At 46.0% G+C, this 20,092-nt stretch overlaps 1 protein-coding gene across 5 annotated transcripts in view; it reads left to right on the top strand.

Annotated features, from left to right (window-relative positions):
* The window catches only part of LOC112235563 (RNA binding protein fox-1 homolog 3), a 310,477-nt gene that overhangs the window by 278,413 nt on the left and 11,972 nt on the right, over positions 1 to 20,092 (top strand). For 4 of the 5 annotated variants that reach the window (XM_042327697.1, XM_042327694.1, XM_042327695.1 and 1 more), the window contains 7 exons: positions 773 to 865; positions 1,766 to 1,826; positions 1,933 to 1,986; positions 8,731 to 8,863; positions 10,248 to 10,287; positions 15,943 to 16,001; positions 18,002 to 18,080. In XM_042327697.1, the coding sequence (XP_042183631.1) occupies positions 773 to 865; positions 1,766 to 1,826; positions 1,933 to 1,986; positions 8,731 to 8,863; positions 10,248 to 10,287; positions 15,943 to 16,001; positions 18,002 to 18,080 (519 nt within the window). The remainder of the gene's footprint in view (positions 1 to 772; positions 866 to 1,765; positions 1,827 to 1,932; positions 1,987 to 8,730; positions 8,864 to 10,247; positions 10,288 to 15,942; positions 16,002 to 18,001; positions 18,081 to 20,092) is intronic. The other variant, XM_042327698.1, reaches the window with a different exon arrangement.

Raw genomic sequence — 20,092 nt, 5'->3', positions numbered from 1 at the left:
GACACAATGATGAATACTAATATAATGATATGTCTACGAAAAAGAGACAACACATGGCTTAATTTAATTTCTACAGTGCATTCTTTGGCTATTGTAATGGATTAGAAATGGTTGATGATGGAATTAAACTAAATTGCTTGAAGAATTTATGAATATTCCTTCCTTGCTCAACTTCATCTCATTCCAATGGGGGTTGGGGGTTGTTTTTCATAAGGCTCCTGTTGAAGTCTTCACAATAATGATTAGACTATACTGTTGCGTAACAGAGTGTAATGCCTGCGATGCTCAGAGACATTCTCCAGAGGTGGTTTGTGGTGTTTAATTGGGTAAAACAGGCAGGTTTGTTAGTGTGTGTGAGGCTGTCATCCTTATCTCTCCTTGGATCTCTCTTTGCTGTTCCTGACATCTCACTAACAACCACACAATTAATAACACCGCTTATATAAATCTCTACTTCCTGCTGCTCACCTAGTCCTCTCCTTCTTCTCTCCCTCTCCTTCCCTCCTTCGTCCTCTCTAATCCCCCTCCTACCCTATCTTTTACCCACCCTGTCTACCTTCTTGTCCCTGTCTACCTTCCTGTCCCTGTCTACCTTCCTGTCCCTGTCTACTTTCCTGTCCCTGTCTACCTTCCTGTCCCTGTCTACCTTCCTGTCCCTGTCTACCTTCCTGTCCCTGTCTACCTTCCTGTCCTTGTCTACCTTCCTGTCCCTGTCTACCTTCCTGTCCCTGTCTGTCTTACTGGCCTGGTGACACACGTGGCTCTCTCTTAGGGCTTTGGGTTTGTAACTTTTGAAACGAGCACAGATGCCGACCGTGCGCGGGAGAAACTAAACGGTACAATCGTAGAGGGACGCAAAATAGAGGTGCTTTTCCTTATTTCCTGTTTCTTCTTCTTCTGCCTCCTGCCTGCTGACCTCTCCCATGCCTCTGCTCTCACCTTTGTCCCACAAGAGACCTGCACATAAGCATGTGCCCGCTGTGTGTGTGTGTGTGTGTGTGTGTGTGTGTGTGTGTGTGTGTGTGTGTGTGTGTGTGTGTGTGTGTGTGTGTGTGTGTGTGTGTGTGTGTGTGTGTGTGTGTGTGTGTGCGTGCGTGCGTGCATGCATAATGCATAATGGTATGTGTCGGAAGCACTCAGTGGAACTAGGAATCCATACATGTCAAGATGGACGTACAAGTTGTTCATCATTATGACTGGAGAGGGAATGCATGCTCTCATCATCCCATAAGGACCTCACTGTCACGTCTGGATAAAGAAGACCTGTCTATTACCTACCAACACATCCTGTTGACATGTGGTCTTGACCATTTTTTTCTTTTTTTTCTTCATTTGGTCTTGTTTACTGTAAATGAAGGCCCCTATTCAGTCATTCCCATCAGGTCAATATAGAGGAAATCTAAGGGGTCTGTCTTTTTGTTTTTCTTTTGAATCCATTTGTTTATCCTACCAATTACCTGTGTTGCTTTTGGCTTTTTCTCTTTCATATCCGTAGGTAATTGGTGCATGCTTTCCCACTTGCTACAGTAATTGAATCATCTCAAAAGAAAATGTAAATGAGGAATAAATTCATGTAAAGGTGATTCAAGGCCATTGTCTCCTCTGGCTATTTTAACCTCTCCAGTCTTGTGAACCTCTATGGTAATTTGCATAATTCTGACACATTTTACTGAATTTGTGTGGTATTTCTCTGCCAGTCGTTTGGTCTGCCTTTTGGAAGGGTATGTTATAACTGTGGCACCATTTTGTTTTTGGGGGGAAATAGGTGAATAATGCAACAGCAAGAGTGATGACAAACAAAAAAGTTGCCAACCCGTACACAAATGGTAAGATCTGCCTCTTGTCTAAGCTACAACTTTGTTCAGATACTGTACATGAATGACAATATTTACCAGTTTGGGCTTCTCTCCCTCTCTCTCTCTCCCTTCATAGGCTGGAAGCTGAACCCTGTGGTGGGTGCTGTCTATGGTCCTGAATTGTATGCTGGTAGGAGATCCTTCTCTACTATACTCCTCTAGTCTAGCACCACTCTAACTCTACTATACTCCTCTAGTCTAGCACCACTCTAACTCTACTACACTCCTCTAGTCTAGCACCACTCTAACTCTACTACACTCCTCTAGTCTAGCACCAATCTAACTCTACTACACTCCTCTAGTCTAGCACCACTCTAACTCTACTATACTCCTCTAGTCTAGCACCACTCTAACTCTACTACACTCCTCTAGTCTAGCACCACTCTAACTCTACTACACTCCTCTAGTCTAGCACCACTCTAACTCTACTACACTCCTCTAGTCTAGCACCACTCTAACTCTACTATACTCCTCTAGTCTAGCACCACTCTAACTCTACTATACTCCTCTAGTCTAGCACCACTCTAACTCTACTACACTCCTCTAGTCTAGCACCAATCTAACTCTACTACACAGTCTAGTACCAATCTAACTCTACTACACCCCTCTAGTCTAGCACCACTCTAACTCTACTACACTCCTCTAGTCTAGCACCACTCTAACTCTACTACACTCCTCTAGTTTAGCACCAATCTAACTCTACTACACTCCTCTAGTCTAGCACCACTCTAACTCTACTACACTCCTCTAGTCTAGCACCAATCTAACTCTACTACACTCCTCTAGTCTAGCACCAATCTAACTCTACTACACTCCTCTAGTCTAGCACCACTCTAACTCTACTACACTCCTCTAGTCTAGCACCAATCTAACTCTACTACACTCCTCTAGTCTAGCACCACTCTAACTCTACTACACTCCTCTAGTCTAGCACCACTCTAACTCTACTACACTCCTCTAGTCTAGCACCAATCTAACTCTACTACACTCCTCTGGTCTAGCACCACTCTAACTCTACTACACTCCTCTAGTCTAGCACCACTTTATCTCTACTACACTCCTCTAGTCTAGCACCACTTTAACTCTACTACACTCCTCTAGTCTAGCACCAATCTAACTCTACTACACAGTCTAGTACCAATCTAACTCTACTACACTCCTCTAGTCTAGCACCACTCTAACTCTACTACACTCCTCTAGTCTAGCACCAATACCACTCTAACTCTACTACACTCCTCTAGTCTAGCACCAATCTAACTCTATTACACTCCTCTCGTCTAGCACCACTCTAACTACACTACACTCCTCTAGTCTAGCACCACACTAACTACACTACACTCCTCTAGTCTAGCACCAATCTAACTCTACTACACTCCTCTAGTCTAGCACCACTCTAACTCTACTACACTCCTCTAGTCTAGCACCACACTAACTACACTACACTCCTCTAGTCTAGCACCACACTAACTACACTACACTCCTCTAGTCTAGCACCAATCTAACTCTACTACACTCCTCTAGTCTAGCACCACACTAACTACACTACACTCCTCTAGTCTAGCACCACACTAACTACACTACACTCCTCTAGTGTAGCACCACACTAACTACACTATACTCCTCTAGTCTAGCACCAATCTAACTCTACTACACTCCTCTAGTCTAGCACCAATCTAACTCTACTACAGTCCTCTAGTCTAGCACCACACTAACTACACTACACTCCTCTAGTCTAGCACCAATCTAACTCTACTACACTCCTCTAGTCTAGCACCACTCTAACTCTACTACACTCCTCTAGTCTAGCACCAATCTAACTCTACTACACTCCTCTATTCTAGCACCACTCTAACTATACTACACTCTAGCAGTGTTTCTATCAGACAGACCCAATTCACATCTACCCACTGGTTTTATTAGAATCTGGCTCAGTCTCAACCTGCTTCTAACACACAATTCTCTGTAGATCAAAGTGGATCTGGAATACAATTGTGGGCCAGATAAGAAGTGGATGATCCAAGCCTCACAGAGAGAGTGGAGGCAGCCTGAGCAATTGTTTGTGGGGTGTGCACTGTAAAGCCGGAAAAAATATTTTAAGACCAAGCCGCCCCAGCAAACTGTTATCAGATTGGGGAGGCTGCTGCCGTGGATGGATTTGCCAAGTGCGCCAGATTGACTTTTACAGAGCTAACCGAATAAGGGAGATTGAGTGAGTGATATTGTTGGCACCTTCCCTGTCGAAGGCTGGTATTCCTCATGGTCAGGGTAATGGAGGCTTGAGACAAGCTCAGTGGGGTTTTCCCTATCTCTCTCCCTCTACATGCCACATTTATTGCTGTATGTTATATGAACCCTTTGCATTTTAATGAGGGGGAAATGGTACTATTTCATTTGGAAGAAGTGCTGAGCACATCGCGCCACTTTAACGGCTTTCCTTTCTGCTCATTAGACTAAAATCTGTTCATTCCCTGGACAGCTTTACGGCGAACCTCTAAATAACTGTCCATGACAGAAAGCAGTCATCTATCATTTTTATTTCATCTCCAGACCCCCTCACCCTCCTCCTCAACCCCCTCACCCTCCTCCCACCGCTCCCCGGTTCCAACGCCATCTTCCCTTGACAATTACACCCCCCCACACACACACACACATCATCCCTTTCCCAATACACACACACAAACACACTCCTCATGAATTCCTCAGATGCATTCAAAATCATGCAGATCACATACAAATTAATACAAGATATGTTTATATATATTCACAACACTATAGAGACATATTCTGACCTATGCAGCACGTATAAACACACACACAAAACGCAAACACGCACACACACACACACACACACACACACACACACGGATACACACACACACGGATACACACACATACAAGCACACTAGCCCAATTCATGTAATAAATCAGAGGGAATGTGGACCACCATTCCAGGCAGGGGGAAGCGGGGGGCGATGGTGATTTATTGGCTGCTAATTTTTCAAGACGTCTTGACATAGCACTGAAGTTTGCCAAGCCTAAACGACAACATATGCTTGCCAGCTGGGGAGATGGGAAACATAAATAAGAGATACATTTCTGTAACAAAAAACCTAACTTGGAGCCAACAGGTCAGCCTTTAAAAAACAGCTGACCATGTTTTTGATAATTTTGTTATGACCCCGAATGAAGAAACACATTTTAGTGGTTCCATCCATGGAGTTATTCTTGAATAATCATGACTACATTTAATATACTTTGGGTGGGAGTGAAATGGGATGTAAAGGTGATTAATCACTGTTTATCAGTCCTCATTTCTGTGCGGGAGATCAGTGAAATTGGGAGCCATAAATTGTGGTGTGGTGACAGCGCACTCCGTCTCCATTCGTCCTGGCGCTACAGGTTTATTGTCCTCAAAACCCATTCAGGAGAATGACGGATGAGAGCTTCACGCAGTCTCCCCGCTCTTAACCTCTGGCAGGGTACACTGGCTCCTCCTACTGATGGGAGGCTGCATGGCGGTGACTGGGGTAGTGGCGGCGCCAGCCCTGTGGTGTGTACCCCCGGGCCCGTGTCCTCGGCTGCCTCCTGCCTCCTCTCCCCTGCAACCCAAACCTTCCCTGGAGCCCTCAGTAAGGGGGCTGTGGAGGGGTCCTGTGAACAGCAGGCGCATTAGGTTCCCACTCAAATGGACTGGGGGTGGGGGGATGTTAGGGCATTGTCTAGTATGGGGGATATTTTCGTAGAGACATTTTCAGGGAGAAATTTATATTACTATGAAAATATGAATATTATGTAATACCTCAACCCATGAATGATAGTTGCATGTATTTCAATGGTGTATTGGGGCGGCAGGGTAGCCTAGTGGTTAGAGCGTTGGACTAGTAACCGGAAGGTTCCTAGGCCGTCATTGAAAATAAGAATTTGTTCTTAACTGATCTTGCCTAGTTAAATAAAGGTAAAATAAAAAAATAAAAAATTCCTAGTCTATAGCATGGTGTGTCAATTTCAGGACCATGGACAGCTACCAAGCAGCTCTGCCTGCCTACACGAATCGGGGAATCCATTTCAAACAAGCACTGTACGAGTTAGAGAGACCCTTCTTCTCTCTCTGCTACTAATTCCTAAGGGGATAGAAGGAGATGAGTAGAGCTCTTGATGTTTTCACTTCCAAAGGTGAAGTTTTGTGTGGACCGTCTGAAAGCCACCAGCTGAGTAAATGACAGAATAGAAAGGCTAATTGTCATCTTAATATATCTGGACAGATCCTCTCATTGTTGAGGGGATAATTAAGCTCCTGTGGCTTGATTAGATTAAGCTATTTTGGGTCCCCAGTGCTTAGATTAAGTGCTCATTCCACAGATTTATTTGAGCAGGACGCATTAAAGAGATGAACATTGTGAAAAATGTGGTGTTTTTTTACAAGGCTGGTTTTGACCCCATCATTTGCACAGAGCAGGATTAGGAGAGGTTAGGTCCGACTGGCTGCCTTGCTGTGTAAAGGAATTGAGCTCCCCTCAACTTGACACATTTGACATATGAGGTGCGGTGTGACCCTGTCGCCCTCCAGCACATTACTCTGGTTTTCCCCCAGCCATCCATCCTCTCTCTCAGAAAGGTGTTTGACTTTGGTGGCTAGACCAGGTTTGTGATCCCATACGCCGCGGTAGCTGTTGTTGCTTTTCATGGGTTTACCAAAGTGTGACAACAGCTTTTGATTTATGGGTTATTATTGAAGCAGTGTAGCCTATCGCCAACTCATTATGAGTTTACATTCACATATATCATAGCACGCAGATTGAATACAACACCCCACTCCCCCCCCCACATACCTAAAAGAAGGAAATAGAAGATTTGGAGCCCCAAAAATGCTAGCGATTTGTACACGGGAGAAAAAAACACCCCTGAAAATATGAAAGAGGATTGTTTTTGCCCTTTAGCTGCTGAGCCTATATGTCAGACTCCCAGAAAGAGACTCATTTAAATGTCAAGGTCAGCATTATAAATCACCAAAGCGAAAGGGCCACCTTGTGATTCTTACCAGTCTATTGCTGCTGCGTCGGCAGCAAACAAAGTGCCCCGGCTGCTCTGGAGGAAACAGGGGCGTTTCCCGCCCAAATGAGATGCAGGCGTTGAATATGTGTGGAGCCCCTAATGGAGGGAGATGTTAGTGGCGTCAGACATTAAACCTGGCTGTTCGTGTTTTTAAAAGCACCACTAATCTGTCTCCCTGTCAGCAGGGTTGCTGAAGCTTCCCAATCCCATCCACCTGCAGAGTTAACACGACATTACACTACATACAGCCAGCCGTAATGGTCATTGTCCTCCAGGCAAAATTCTATACCAGTCCATAGGAGTGCTTCTATACAAGGTATCATATAACTCCATTGCAGACTTACTGTAAAATCACTAGGTGTGATTCTACTGTGTCTAGTTTTGCTCCTGTGAGTCCATCGGAAGATCATTTGATAGTGTTATCAATGTGTTGTATGTCTGATCTCCTGCTCCTCCCTATATACCCCCCACCCCTCCTCCTTTTCCTACACATTTAAACCCCAGCCTCACTGCAGACTGGAGGCCTGTGATGAATTCACCCAAAACATGTCATGGTAATGAATGAATCAGTCCAGGGGAGATGAGGAGGATGACGAATAATAGAAGTGATGGGGTAGCAGTGTTGTGATGGAGAGGAGAGGAGAGGGGGAGACTAGGGCGAGAGCAGGAGGAGCCTTTAACGCAGGACCAGGTTGAGAGAGAGAGAGAGAGAGAGAGAGAGAGAGAGAGAGAGAGAGAGAGAGAGAGAGAGCGAGAGAGAGCGAGAGAGAGAGAGAGAGAGAGAGAGAGAGAGAGAGAGAGAGAGAGAGAGAGAGGTGGGGCAGCAGGGTAGCCTAGTGGTTAGAGCGTTGGACTAGTAACTGGAAGGTTGCAAGTTCAAACCCCCGAGCAAACAAGGTACAAATCTGTCGTTCTGCCCCTGAACAGGCAGTTAACCCACTGTTCCTAGGCCGTCATTGAAAATAAGAATTTGTTCTTAACTGACTTGCCTCGTTAAATAAAGGTAAAATCAAACATTTTAAAGAGAGAGAGATGTGTTTGTATGCAGCGCTGCAGTTCGTAATCAGACTGGGCTGATTGAAGGTTAAGGAGAGATCTGGGGATCTCCCAGCCCAGAGGCTTGTCCTCTAATCTGTAACCATGGAACTTATATTGCTGACCCTGGCACCTCCCCCAACACCCCCACCCATCACCATTGGCTGTTAAGCGCTGCTAGAGTACAAGCGTGGGGCTGTGATAGGCTGAGAGGAGTCACAGATGGGGTGTGGGATTTGGTCAGCCGGATGTTTGGATCTCAGTGGTCCCGCCATCCAGCCCATCTGCTCCGTGCTCCCCCATGACCTGCACATCCAGCACAGCAACCTTCACCTCCCGCCTGTCTCTGTCTGGACTACAGCACCACACAACACTGCTCCTTACCTACCTACAACAACCTAGAACAACCTTCCCCCTCAGCTGGCATACTGTTGCCTCAACCAGGTGGAAGCCACGGTGTGGAACTAGTGGGATTGCATCCATTACCAGGCTGTATTTCAAGGCTAGCCCTGGGTGGCGAGGGAGGCGGTGGCAGGCGGCGTCAGGAAGGATGCGTACAGCAAATGTGGATCCTTGCTGAGTACGGCACAAAGCAGTGGGTTGGGGAAGGGGAGAGTGCTCGATGAGGCACACCCAGAAAAGATTACATCTAATGTTTCCTTGTCTTTCCCTAATGTATTCTGTCATAGGAGAAACCACTGCCACATGTCTTGTGTTCTGTCAGTAAGGTAAGCAATGCCAACATTCTATCTCTCTAAAGTCCTCCTTTCTATGTGTTTCTCCACAGTAACAGGTTTCCCTTACCCGGCCACAGGGGCTACGGTGGCCTATAGGGGTGCCCACTTGCGAGGCCGGGGGCGGGCTGTGTACAACACCTTCCGCACAGCACCTCCACCACCACCTATTCCAGCTTATGGAGCGTGAGTATCTGTGGACCTGTAGTACACTATAATGACAAAATCAACAATCAACCATTAGAACAGTTTTACTCTCAAATGTTTGGTTGCTGCATTTGCAAACAATTGTGTTATTTCATTTGTGTGCATGAGTGCAGCATGTGTATGTCTATCTGTCTGTCTGTGTACGTGTGTGTGTGTGTGTGTGTGTGTGTGTGTGTGTGTGTGTGTGTGTGTGTGTGTGTGTGTATGATGTGTGTTCCAAAGGATGAATATCAAGGCCATAGGGAGCTATAGAAAGCAGATATAGCATGTTACTGGGCAGGTCTCACTGGATCGTGATGATCTCCTGGTTGATGTGAAGCATTCAGCCTCACACTCCTCTCAGGCTGTCTGCCTGCCTGGCTGTCTGGGTGGCAATGGAGTGTAGGAGAGAGGAGAGGTCCAGCTAACCGTAGGCCTAGCTTGGCTGCCTGGCTATCTGTGATTAGATCAGGGCCTGTCTGTGGTGATGAGTGATGAAGAGAGGAGAGAGGAGAGGAGAGGAGAGGAGAGGAGAGGGGAGGGGAGGGGAGGGGAGGGGGGGAGGGGGGGGGGAGGGGAGGGGAGGGGGAGGGAAGGGAAGGGAAGGGAAGGGGGAAGGGAAGGGAAGGGAAGGGAAGGGAAGGGAAGGGAAGGGAAGGGAAGGGAAGGGAAGGGAAGGGAAGGGAAGGGAAGGGAAGGGAAGGGAAGGGAAGGGAAGGGGGAAGGGAAGGGAAGGGAAGGGAAGGGAAGGGAGGGGGAGGGCTCCAGTGATGAAGATGGGTCCTAGGACTCTGGGTCCCCTACACCTCCCACCCACTCTTGGGTTCTACGTTCCCATCCTCTCCTCTCCTCTCCACTCCTGTCCCTAACTCCTTGCTTCTCCTTTATTCTCCCCACCTCCTCTCCTCTCCCCACCTCCTCTCCTCTCTCCACTTCCTCTCCTGACTTCCCAGGGATTTATATGTTAGCATCATGTGACCGTGCTCCTTCCCTGCTGAGCTCCCTCTTTTCATCCCTCCTTCCCTTTCTCTTCCTCCTTTACCCCCCCTCCACTGTAGCCACTGCAGTGACTGGAAATACTTTTTTTTTTTTTTTTACCAGAGCAGAACATTTCATGGGAATTGTGAAATGGCTGCATTTCCACCCCTTAATATGTCATTCATTATTTGTGGTGCGCAGCAGCCGATAAGAGCTGACCCTGTGGACGTGCAGAGCCACTTCCATCACTCTTGTTTTCCGCCATGCAGATGTCTGCTTGACTTGCTCTCATTGGAAATAGACTAGGTTCTAAACATCAGTGTGCTGATCCAATCTGTCTGCATATAAAACCGCACAGAACCCAGATGAACTAAGGCCTCTCCACCATTGCTCTCTCATTTCACAGAGTGGTGTACCAGGATGGCTTCTACGGAGCAGAAATCTATGTAAGTACCGTTGTCTCTTTCTCTCTCTGCGTGCTCAGATGAAACAGAAGTAAAGCAGACAAAAGCAGCCAGCCCTGGAGACTAAAACACCATCTCTGCAGCCCCCAGCGTTCCCCCTGCCTCTCTGCCAAGCCCGCGTCGATTAGGCATCTCTCTGCCGTGCCAAGAAACCCGACAACAAAATTTAAAACCCCCTCAGCACCTCCCTCCTCTCCCTCTCTCTCCTATGATGTCAGACTTTGGCAAACAGACAGATCCTAGCTCAGTGTCCCGTGTCAAGTCGGTCTTCTCTCCCCTTAAAATGGCTTTTGGAGGTGGCTTGTTTCCGCCCTTTATCTGTCCCTGTACCTGTACCTGTGTGTGTGTGTGTGTGTGTGTGTGTGTGTGTGTGTGTGTGTGTGTGTGTGTGTGTGTGTGTGTGTGTGTGTGTGTGTGTGTGTGTGTGTGTGTGTGTGTGTGTGTGTGCGAGCATGCATGGCTGACTGTATCTGTGTGTCAGGGTGGGGACAACCCTCTCTCTCTGTCTGGCCCAGGGGGCCTGCGTGGAGCCTTAGTGGGACAGCATGGGGCCTTAGTGGGCCTGTGTGTGACCTTAGTGGGCCTGTGTGTGACCTTAGTGGGCCTGTGTGGGGCCTTAGTGGGCCTGTGTGCCTCCAAGCCATCACAGTGTGAGAGATAAGAGGAGCGGAGGAAGATTAAGGGATTAAGCTTCCCTCTGGGGCTGTTCATGCAGGCAGGGGCCACAGCACACACAGCGTCAGGCCGGCCCCAGTGCACGCTGCCCTTCACAGAGACAAGCGGGACGCTGTGGAGATAATGCTGAAATTACCAGACTGCCCCAGTTTGACAGCAGTCCAAGCGTTTGGGGGGGATGTTATTTGCCGTTTGAATCTGTCGTTTATTTTCTTCCTCTCTGTCCTCTGCAATAGGGAAATGACAGCAGGCGCAGACAACAGTGCTACTGATTGCCTCTTACTTTAACCCTGTCTGCATACAAGCAAAAGGCCGGTGTCTGGGAACAAAAGTGCTGGACTCCACAATGATATATGGCTCAAACAAAGCCCCATGTCGTAGCACTGTTTGTGAGTGGCTGTTAGCGACACCAGCGGAGGGAACAGTGTAGAGGAAAAGTGGCTTAATGCGGTCCTGTCGGCCCTGGGCGTTTGGCCTCCCTCCCTCCTCTCCTCACCTCCAGCTAAGCCCTGGGTCTCAGTGCCCTCTGACCAGTCCTGGGGTATCTCGCCCCATCGCTCAAGCTGTCAGCCTTTCCCCCTGTGCTCTACTGCCATTAGTTTTGGCAGTGGCCACTGCACGGACACTGAACGGCTTCAGACTGCCGGAGTGCGCCCAGAGGTCTCCTGTGACAACAACAGCAAGTCCCACAAGCCTCTCTGTCCTCCACTATCATTCAGAAGACAGTAGCCATGTCTGTCACTGTCATGACCTTGTCAAATTCCATTCATTTCAACAGTCCTGAAGCACTTGCCATTAAAAAGATCATCCAGGATGATACCACAGCATGAGACCCTGCTTCACAGGGAGTATATACTTACTTCGTATTTACTTCGCCACCGTGGCCTTTTTTTGCCTTTATCTCCCTTCTGCTCACATTGTATATAGACTTCTTTTTCTACAATATAATTGACTGTATGTTTGTTTTACTCCATGTGTAACTCTGTGTTGTTCTACGTGTCAAACTGCTTTGCTTTATCTTGGCCAGGTCGCAATTGTAAATGAGAACTTGTTCTCAACTTGCCTACCTGGTTAAATAAAGGTGAAATAGAAATAAATAATAAATAAATATTAGGAATGGATGTATTCATATTCATACACACAGTCAGGCACACACGTGACACACACTGGGGCGAGACACAATAACAAGTGTGTTGCACTGTTGTGGGCAGGACTTGACGTGTGCAAGTGATTTATTGTGGCTGTGTGTTGTTGGGTTTTGTTGCTGTAATCAGCAGCACTGTCCCAGGGCATGGCCATCCCACAGGAACTCCTCTGCCTGGCCTTAGCCATGACTTCCTGCCTCCATGGGCAGGGAGGATGACTCAAATACAGCGCCTGGCCCATCTGCCCTCTGACCTGATTCCCCAAAGAGCCCTGGCCACAGTCCTTAGACGTTCCATCTCCACGGTAGTGTAGCTCGCCTTTGGACTAATAGAAAACATGTATTATTACCAGCCTCCTATTAGTGCTGAGCGATTAACTGAAATGTTGGTTATTTTTTCCCCTTTTTACTTCTGAGCTGTAGGAGGGAGTTGTAGTTTCAGTTTAGAGCAGAAAACGTGGTAATTAACTACCTACTTGTCCGGTCTGTGTGGGGTGCAGTGCACACTTTCCGGTCTGTGTGGGTGCACTGTTTCTCTATAGATGAATCAGATCAAGCCCCTAACTTGTGCTGGTGTAGGAGGGAGTTGTAGTTTCCAACAGGTCAATATTCTACATAGTTTAGAGCAGAAAACGTGGTAATTAACCACCTCTGTGTGGGTGCACTGACTTGTCCGGTCTGTGTGGGTGCACTGAGAGGGACTAGAAGAGACAGAAAACGTGGTAATTAACCACCTACTTGTCCGGTCTGTGTGGGTGCACTGAGAGGGACTAGAAGAGACAGAAAACGTGGTAATTAACCACCTACTTGTCCGGTCTGTGTGGGTGCACTGAGAGGGACTAGAAGAGACAGAAGACGTGGGTAATTAACTACCTACTTGTCCGGTCTGTGTGGGTGCACTGAGAGGGACTAGAAGAGACAGAAGACGGAGAGAGAGGAGTTGCTTCGGGAGGTATCTCTACCTGAAAATACATGATTTAAGTGGTTGACATTTGGTATTCAGCAGTCATAAAAGTGTGCCTTGTTTACTTTGAAGAACTATTAAAACACTGATTTTGTCAGACAGCAGCTCAATAGAACTTGGAATGAAATAGAAAAGTTGTCAAATAAAACAAATGTAATATACACAATAACGGGCGTCCTGGGTCTAGGGCACTGCATCGCAGTGCTAGCTGTGCCACCAGAGACTCTGGGTTCGCGCCCAGGCTCCGTCACAGCCGTGGGGCAACGCACAATTGGCCTAGCGTCGTCCAGATTAGGGAGGGTTTGGCCGGTAGGAATATCCTTGTCTCATCGCGCACTAGCGACTCCTGTGGCGGGCCGGGTGCAGTGCACGCTAACCAGGTCGCCAGTTCCTAGTGCGCGATGAGTTGTTTCCTCCGACACATTGGTGCGGCTGGCTGGCTCGGCTGGCTCGGCTGGCTTCCGGGTTGGATGCGCGCAGTTGGGTTGTGTTTCGGAGGAAGCATGGCTTTCGACCTTCGTCTCTCCCAAGCCCGTACGGGAGTTGTAGCGATGAGACAAGATAGTAACTACTAACAGTTGGATATCATGAAAAGGGGGTAAAATTCAACAACAACAAAAATATTTACACAATAACTCAAATATATTATTAAAGTAAAGTCATGTGAATAAAACATGAATAAGTGGTAAACCACTACCATCATGGGACTTTTATTCATTGTTTTATTCTGTGTTGTTACACCACAATAAATAGTGCATTTAATGTAATCAAAAAAAAATCACCATCGAAAACCGTGATTATTTTTTAATAATCAAACCGAAACCGAACCGACCTCAAAAAGCACTCTCAGCACTACCACCTATATACCCATCGTAGGATATAGGATGGAGATGGGCCAATTCTCCAGTAGGTGAACAGCTTCATTTTTCAGTTGGAGTAATGACTGCTCTCCCCAATGAAGTTTTTAATTCCTTCTCCCACTCTGGCAAATTAATACACAGGTCCTGACTTCCCAAACACTAAGTCCCTGTTACAGTGCCTTCAGAAAGTATTCATACCCCTTGACTTATTCCATATTTTGTTGTGTTACAGCCTATTTTTCCCCCCCATAATGACAAAGTGAAAACATGTTTTTAGAAATGTTTGCTAATTTATTGAAAATGAAATGTAGAAATATCTATTTACATAAGTATTCACAAATCACCTTTGGTCTTTCTGGGTCTCTAAGAGCTTTGCACATCTGGATTGTACAGTATTTGCACATAATTACTTCAACATGATTCAAGATCTGTCAAGTTGGTTGTTGACCATTGATAGACAGACATTTTCAAGTCTTGCCATAGATTTTCAAGCTGATTTAAGTCAAAACTGTATCTGGGCCACTCAGGAACATTCAACGTCATCTTGGTAAGCAACTTTTAGGTTATTGTCCTGCTGAAAGGTGAATTTGTCTGCCAGTGTCTGTTGGAAAGCAGAATGAACCAGGTTTTCCTCGCGAATTTTGCCTGTGCTTTGCACAATTCTATTTATTTTTATCTTAAAAACAAGCATGCCCATAACATGATACAGCCACCACCATGCTTGAAAATATGAGGAGAGGTACTCAGTGATGTGTTGTATTAGATTTGCCCAAAACTTAACGCTTTGAATTCAGGATATAAAGTTAATTTCTTTACTTTAACATTTTTTTTACTTTAATGCCTTATTGCAAACAGGATACATGTTTTGGAATATTTTTATTCGGTACAGGCTTCCTTCTTTTCACTCTGTCAATTAGGTCAGTATTATGGATTAACTACAATGTTGTTGATCCATCCGCAGTTTTCTCCTGTCACAGCCATTAAACTCAAAACTGTTGGCATCGTGGTGAAATCCCTGAGAGGCTACCTTCCTCTCCGGTAACTGAGTTCTGAAGGACGCCTGTATCTTTGTAGTGACTGGGTGTGTTGATACACCATCCATAGTGTAATTAATAACTTCACCATGCTCAAAGGGTTATTCAATGCCTGCTTTTTTATGTTTACCAATCTACCAATATGTGCCCTTCTTTGCAAGGCATTGGAAAACATTTTTACTCCTGAACCTATTTAGGCTTGCCATAACAAAGGGGTTGAATTCTTATTGACTCAAGGCATTTCAGCTTTTTATTTTGTATTAAATTGTAAACATTTCTAAACGTCCACTTTGACATCATGGGGTATTGTTTGTAGGCCAGTGACACAACATCTCAATTCAATCCATTTTAAATTCAGGCTGTAACACAACAACATGTGGAAAAATTCAAAGGGTGTGAATAGTTTGTGAAGGCGCTGGACGTCTTGGTTTGCTCCTGTGCAACACAGTATGTGTAAAGAAAAAGGGGTCTCTTCAATAATGCAGCAGGCTGTTGCTGCTTCCCCATTCTGAATGCGGGAGGAATTTGGGGAGCGTTAACACACCACTGTTCTGTTCTTTCTCATGTGGACCATGTTGTGCACCTACTGTCACCCACTGTGCCACAGAGGGAACGCATGGCTCTCCTCCCCAGTCTCACAGGGGATCACTCATTCTCCGCTGCCTCAGCTACCAAATATTAAACAGCTCCCTCTGGCTGTGTTCTGGGCGTCTTGCACCTTGCGTTGCCTCAGTGCCTCAGTGCAACTCTTCCATTTAAAGAAATTAAACTTTTTGAATGGTTTCATATGAATACTTGAAAAATGAATAGAATATGCAGTTTTGAAATGTTCCCAACAATGGACAATGTTTCAAACCCGATGTTGGATCTTTTAGTAAATGCGTGCTATTACTTGTTTGAGAATACTGGTAATAAACATGCTGTTGTGGGTGGTTGTGTAACTGTCTGAGTTTCCAACAGGGGGGCTACGCTGCGTACCGATACGCCCAGCCCACCACCGCTGCTGCCTACAGTGACAGGTGAGTACATTCCACCTGCTGCATAACATAAAACACATTATATTATTTGATTTGATTCGATTTGATTTGATTACTTGAACAAATGAAAGACCATTGATATTGTGATGGATTCAATTAGAAGTTGTGACAAGGTCTGACAACCTTTCCCCAACTCTCCAAAGTATCTCCCACATAGAAGGGTGGAGATAAACTCGCTCTGGAGTTGTGACCCTCCCTCAGATTGAACTGTCCATTAGGAGATCCACAATGGCTTCAGGCTAAAGCACACAAAAAAGTAACCTTGTTCGACAAGATGATCTATCCCATGCCTCTCTGCCTTTGACGGGCGAGAGGGCATATCAACTGTATTTATGAATGGCCTGCGGTCTGCGGGAGGAAGGGAGAGAGGGATGGATGGATGGGCAGGGACTCTATCACTTCTGACTGATGTCATTCGGGTTCAGGTGTGCTCCGTTTGAGGAGGCGTGGCTGATTCATTTGGGCCTTCAAAGCCGCTGTCAGGCTGGATGTGGGCTGGTTTGGGAATCTAATCTGGGAGGGATTGAGCATGTCACTTGTGATAACGTACACCCTGCCTGAGAACCTGAAGATCATATCGATAATGTGAGATTTATCTGGCCTCGCCGCACTGCGAATTATGAGCAGCCGTGCTCGGAGGGAGCAGAAATTGGACAGCGGCTTTTTCCTCTGGGAGGGATTTAATTCCTGTTTCTCTTGCCTATATTTTCCTCCTGAGATTTAATGTAATTCGCCCGAGTTGTTTGTTTTGCTTTGTTTTGCTTCCCTTGTCTGTTTGTTTCTTTTTGAATAAGCGGTCATGCCCATTGGATCAATAGGGGTTTGTCTCAGCAATACCTTATCAGACTTACCAGCGGAGCAATCAGCCAATCATGAAAGGAGGTCACAGGGATCATAGGAGGCTTGTAAAATCCCCATAAAATATGAAACATTCATTTTTCAAAATGCTTGTGCCCACAGGCCTGCTTTGTATTACCGAAGCCCTGCCAGGGGCCAATCAGCGTAGTGAAGCCGCGTAACGTACGTTCTGAGGGGCCGTTTGACCTTGAGGTGGTTAGCAATGCCACTCTGGTGAGAGCCCATTTTGTAGATAGATTAGCCTTAGTGGGACTCTGGGGTTTGGTGCTCACAGTAGATAAGAATATCACAGAGACCACCCCTGACCATGTCATGGTACAGCCCATCCTCTCCCCTGGAGCCTTCTCATCCAGCTCCTTCCCCCTCCACGTCCTGCTCACTGACCTTGGGTGTTGGACTCCAATGGGACACACCATATTTATATAACTCAATGTCCTCCTCGCCCCGCTCCAGCCTTGTAGGCTGGATGTCTTGTCTCCTTAAGGAAAATGACATTTCTCCCTCTCTCCTCTTGGTTTATATTCCTGGTTGATTTGGTGCCCTCAGTGCTTGGCTGGGAGTGCCTTATCTGCTCCGTACAGACCCTCATTTGCAAGCGAGCATTGAAGAAAAAAAGTAAATAAAGGAATATGTGAAGTCGAGTAAATAAATAAATAAGGCACACATCTTGTCCTGTCTCAGAAGGAAATTGGAAGGATTAGTTCCAAACCAGCAACAATGAAAAGACAGTGGTGTGAGCCCACTGTTCAGCTTGGGTAAACAACAGCAGGGTGAGAGAGCGTACACAGACTGGGCCCAAGCCCTCCAGCACCTCTATCTTTCTCTGTTTTCTCTTTCTTTCTCTCTCTCTCTCTGTTTCTCTTTCTCTCACCCCTCAGTACCCATCACTGCCAACTAATCGAGGTGACAGTGAAAAGGACAATGTGTATTCACAGAGAATGATCCAACCACCTTTGAACTCCTTTTCTACTCAGCCTTGTATCATTTTCTAAACCAGGGGGTAGAGAGAGGGACATAATTGTTTTAGAGACTTGAAAGTGTTGACTTTAGGGCCAAGTATCCAACAAGCATTGAAAATATACTCTACGTCAATGACCCTAATCTCCTGGCCTTTTCCATTGCAGCTATGGCAGAGTCTATGCAACAGCAGACCCCTACCACCACACAATCGGCCCTGCCGCTACATACAGTGTGGGGACCATGGTAAGTCTGCTCTCGCTTTCCTCTGCACCCTGTTGTTGGCTAGCCACACTAACACAGAGCAGAGGCCGCCAGCCGCAGTACTCTGTCGCTCCAGGAGCACTCGGAGATAAAGACCATTGAACTGAGCCAAGTCAGTGGGCTTTATTTCCTCTTGTCATGCTGTTTGGCACAACCTAGTGGAGTGCAGCAGAATTCCCTAGCATGTGGTCATTGTGAATTCAGTGAAATGGATTTGTTTCATGTTATGTCACACAAGCTCACCTCATACATACAATATTAATTTGATTCAGGCTTTTTACTGCTAAAATGGGAATGATCACTACAACTAATTCAATCCAAACACATGGGCATCTTCAACGCTAGTATAATCATTCTATTCCTGCCACTATTCAACTCCAAATGAGTTGTTCCCATTCTTCCTTTCAGCCAAACTCTAAACTTAAAGGGGTGAAGTTGAATGGTTAATGTCTGTTTTTAGCTAGCTTTTGCAGCTAACATCAAAGATGAAAATATTATCAGTAAAAGACCATCCTATAATGGGGAGATAGTTTCTCAATGTTTTGTTTTACAATGAGGGCATGGGACTGGGCTCATAGACTAATTTGAAAGATTAACGACCATCAGACGCATGCAGCAGTGTGCCGTGGGACATGGAAGAGAAAGAGAGGGATGGGGGAGGGAGTTCTCTCACTCACCCCTCCAGTCCACAAGGTTGATGGGACGAGCGCTCTCTGCCAGACAAAAGGCTTAAATGTACCATTCCGGCATGCATGCCATTTTTCAACAACATAAAAAACAGTGTACAGTTCCCCGGTGCAGCTGCTAGCTAAAAGCTTTCATTAATTAAGACATTTATTTTTTTCCTCTTCATTTACTTAATTAAAAACTGTGCTTCTTTTCCTCTAAATTTCCTTCCCTTCTCTGCCACGCTTAGTCCCCCTTTCTTAGCCAGGCTGAATTTGGCCCTTCATGTCTGAGCTTGGGTTGTGTGTGTGTGGGGCAAGTTGAGGGGATCACTGTGGTGGGGTGGAAGTTGAGGGGATCACTATGGTGGGGTGGAAGTTGAGGGGATCCCTGTGGTGGGGTGGAAGCTGGTGAGGTGCGAGACCCTGGTAGTGAATAAACCATCTTGACACAATAGGAGTTCAGATCTTACAGTGAAGAGACACACCATGAAATAGATTCAGGAAAAAATTGGTTTGGTTACTAATTCTTTAGTCCTCTTTGATTAATGGTTCCAAAGGAGAGAGCAGCGATTTTTGCATTTAGAAACCTTTCAATAATTAGTTCCTCCGAGGTTGCTTAAAATTCTCTTTGCTGATTTCCAGCGTGCGAAGAAATTGCAAATGCTTTTTTATACTGATGAAAATTTTATACAAGCAAGAGGGTTCCTTTAAATGAAGGGATATTAGCCTTTGAAGGTTTGTTTGGTTTGTGTGTGTGTGTGTGTGTGTGTGTGTGTGTGTGTGTGTGTGTGTGTGTGTGTGTGTGTGTGTGTGTGTGTGTGTGTGTGTGTGTTTGCCCTGGTTACCCAGAGCATGGCAGTAAACCTAGGGAGCAATATCCTCTGGTGCAATACACATCCAGAAAGGTGTGGGCGCCATGGTTGGACTTGAAAGAGAATTATGATTAAACTCCTTTGAACTTAATTCGCTTTGGTTGGATCTATGACATTGTTGTAGCCTGGAAAGCCATTGCGTGAGGAATGTTTTCCTACAGTCAAAAGCATGAAACAAACACAGTATTTTCCAATTTGTTGCTTAATGTAATTAATGCATGGAAACTGCATTTGAGGGCGGGGCCCACTTCTCCATGTGGCAAGCCAAAAGAAGAATATTGATATCTAGGAAAGGGTTTTTCTCTCTGGTACAAATATCAAAATGATTTCAGACTAAGTTCATACTTTATCACTACCAGGTTCTTTATCCTCCAGCTCCAACACCTGGACCGCCCGTCCTCAGAACACACACATACCCAACTTCTGCACACTCTAATGAACAAGAACTATTATT

The sequence above is a fragment of the Oncorhynchus tshawytscha genome, linkage group LG09 (genome assembly GCF_018296145.1).
Source record: "Oncorhynchus tshawytscha isolate Ot180627B linkage group LG09, Otsh_v2.0, whole genome shotgun sequence".
NCBI classification, from domain to species: domain Eukaryota; kingdom Metazoa; phylum Chordata; class Actinopteri; order Salmoniformes; family Salmonidae; genus Oncorhynchus; species Oncorhynchus tshawytscha.
This window is presented reverse-complemented; position numbering and strand designations above follow the sequence as displayed.